General features: G+C 57.3%; 1 protein-coding gene across 1 annotated transcript; it reads left to right on the top strand.

Moving 5' to 3' along the window:
• Positions 1-1,964: 1,964 nt before the first annotated feature.
• On the top strand, positions 1,965-3,075 carry LOC147978022 (Bowman-Birk type bran trypsin inhibitor-like). The gene is made up of 2 exons (XM_087546080.1): positions 1,965-2,143; positions 2,242-3,075. Exons 1-2 carry the CDS (start codon positions 2,014-2,016, stop codon positions 2,898-2,900), a joined length of 789 nt encoding a protein of 262 aa, XP_087402206.1. The 5' UTR covers positions 1,965-2,013; the 3' UTR covers positions 2,901-3,075.

A 3,075-nucleotide genomic window follows, 5' to 3' on the forward strand; every position in this document is an offset into this window, starting at 1 on the left:
GAGCCAAGATCACGAAGATAGAGCACCACTTCTCCGCCACCATCGCCCCCACGAGCCACCAATGGAACCACCTCGAGCCACTGGTCACCCTAGCCAAGGAAAGCTCAAAGACGAAGCCCACGCAGGGAATGTGACGTTGAGCGCCACCATCGCCTGATCCGGGAGTCTGGGATCCAAAGTTTCCTCCGGAGCAGACAGGAAGGAAGACGAACACCGCACCATGACGCCTTCAACAAGGAGACGACGCCCACAGGCACCGCCGTCATTGGCTATGACCGAAATCGGGGCCCGGCATTACGCCGGTAGTGTGCGCGCCCCAAAAACCTGTAGCCTGCTAGTCCTCCTAGAGCCAAATCCACAGAGCAGAGGAAGCACTCGCTGCCAGCCCACGAACAAAGACTGCCGCGCCATGCGAAGCCTCCAGATCGGGGAAGAAGCGGGGACGAGCGAGAACCGCACCTGCTTTCACGCCTAGACCACCGCACACCTTGTGCGTGGAACCCGGCGCGCTCACCCACACCCTATTTCGAAGTTCCAGCTCACGGGAGAGCAAAGACTATCAGATCCGCCGCCGAGGCAGCGCACACCCAGGCCCGCGCACGGTAGTCCACAGCCGAGGAAGATGACTCTGCCGCAGGAAGACGTCGCCCTCACAGCCAAGGGACCCCCGCTCGCCACACGCGCCGATGGAGGGATAGCAGGCAGGGCCACCGCGCCGGATCTGGGAGGCGATGCGCCAACGCGCGCCCCACAGACACGGAGCAGGGGCGCAGCACCAGCCCGCCGCGAGCACCGCCGCCCTCCCCACCGTGCTCGGAGCACGAACGGCGCGCGCGGAGGAGCGACGCACCACCGCCGCCACACGAGCCCCCTGCTCGAAGACGAGCCGCTCCGGCGTGCTAGAGCCCCGCGCCGCCGGATCCGCGCGGGGCTTCGCCTGGCGGAGGCTGTTGGGCAGCAGCGGGGGGGGGGGGGGGGGACGCCGGGGGAGGCCGCTGCGCTTCGCGAGTTGCACCGCCGCCCGAGTCGCCCTGGGGTGGATGACGCGGGGGGGGGGGGGGCGAGGAATCGGGGACGAGACTTTAAATCTAGTGTTTGGTTAGAGGGATTGGGAATTCACAAGGGAATAGGCATGAGTCTTGAGACTTCAACTCCCACTGTTTTATTAATAGGAGAGGGGGTGGTGGGAGTTAGAAGGAAATTGTTTTAGTAAGTCAGTCTTAACCCTTCATCCTAACTTTCCTTGTCTAGTCTCATGTCAATTCCCACGAACCAAACAAGGACGTACAGTTTCTCCTCATATTATCACACAAAATTTCTATCATGCATCAAACAGAGGATTGGAAATAAAACGACTCATCTTATGTCTAATCTCAACACAACTCCCTACTCTAAACTCCCTTTCTCTTTTCCAAATATTGCCAAACACGATGTCAGTGTCCGGCCATAAAAGGTGATGCATGGGCTTTGATATCAAGTTGTAGAGATTATTTTTTTCTTAAGTGAATTGTTACCACGGATACGCATATGTATTCGAGAGAGAAGAGATGCAAGCGACCCGAGAAGTCAGGCACGCAGGCCTTGGGTGTGGCTAGTATAATCTAGGAGCACAAGTATACAAGACCGAATCATGTAACAACACAAGGTAACGTGCTAACAACAAACCTTGAGCAGGGCCGGCTTTTCGAACGATCGATTAGCCACAAAGTAATAAAAGGCGCGTGGACACATGCAGTGCATTTGATTCGTACGTGTACCCATGCCGCAGTTGAAATAATGGAGGGCGTGCTTCTCGTGCCTGCATGGCTGCATGCATGCGTGATGCGTGGCTGTACTGTCTACACTGTCTACCTACCACGGTCCAGCACCCATATGTGGCACTACGTGTCCAGATCTGAAAGTAAAGTAGTGGTGACCCGCCACGCGTTGGTTTTTCCATGGGTGTCACGCGGCTACATATACGGGCTGGAAGCTAGGCAGCTTCAAACGCACAGGCAAGCTTAGTAACCAGCCATGAAGACGATGAAGAGATGCGTTGTTCCTAGCATCCTGCTGATGCTTTCACTCGTCGCCGCCGGCCGTCCCTCCACGAGCACCGCCGCCGACGATGTGGGCACCATTCTCCTGCCGAGCGAAGGCATAGGTGACCACGACATCGGTTTCTTTTTTCCTAGTTCAGTTCACGTAGCCTGTGAATGAGGAAACTGATCACAACTTGGCTCGTTAACTGAGAACCTGCAGGCCAAGCAGGAATGATGGCGACCAGGCCGTGGAAGTGCTGCGACCGGGCCATTTGCACCAAGTCATTCCCACCGATGTGCCGCTGCATGGACATGGTCGATCAGTGTGCTGCGACCTGCAAGAAATGCGAGCCGGCCACGTCGGACTCATCCCGCCGCGTCTGCAATGACTGGTACCATGGCTTCCCCGGGCCCATGTGCACCCAGCCTGTTGCAACGGCGAAGAAGAAGGCGGAAGAAGAAGAGAGGCCATGGAAATGCTGCGACTTTGCTCTGTGCACCAGGTCGTTCCCGCCGATGTGCCGCTGCATGGACAAGGTCGAGCAGTGCGCTGCGACCTGTGAGAAATGCGAGCCGGCCACGTCGGACTCATCCCAGCGCGTCTGCAACGACTGGTACCATGGCTTCCCGGGACCCATGTGCTCCGAGCCTGTTGCAACAGCGAAGAAGGGGGAAGAGGAAGAGAGGCCATGGAAATGCTGCGACTTGGCTCTGTGCACCAGGTCGTTCCCGCCGATGTGCCGCTGCGTGGACAAGGTCGAGCAGTGTGCTGCAACCTGCAAGAAATGCGAGCCGGCCACGTCGGACTCATCCCGCCGCGTCTGCAACGACTGGTACCACGGCTTCCCGGGGGCCAAGTGCACCGCCGGCGGTAACTAGCATGCGCGTTGATCACCTGTGCAACGCCGTCCAGCCTGAGCTTTAGTAGCTGCAGCAGCCTGCAGTGTGTGTAAGCAATAAAATAAAATGGAAAGTCAGGCAATCACGAATAAAAATGTAATGGAGTTCGTGACCATGCTTTCACAAAATGGAATGCAGTTTTGTTATCTTTGAA

This window comes from Triticum urartu, chromosome 3A, assembly GCF_056163025.1.
Source record: "Triticum urartu cultivar PI428250 chromosome 3A, HENAU_Tu73, whole genome shotgun sequence".
Lineage (NCBI taxonomy): Eukaryota > Viridiplantae > Streptophyta > Magnoliopsida > Poales > Poaceae > Triticum > Triticum urartu.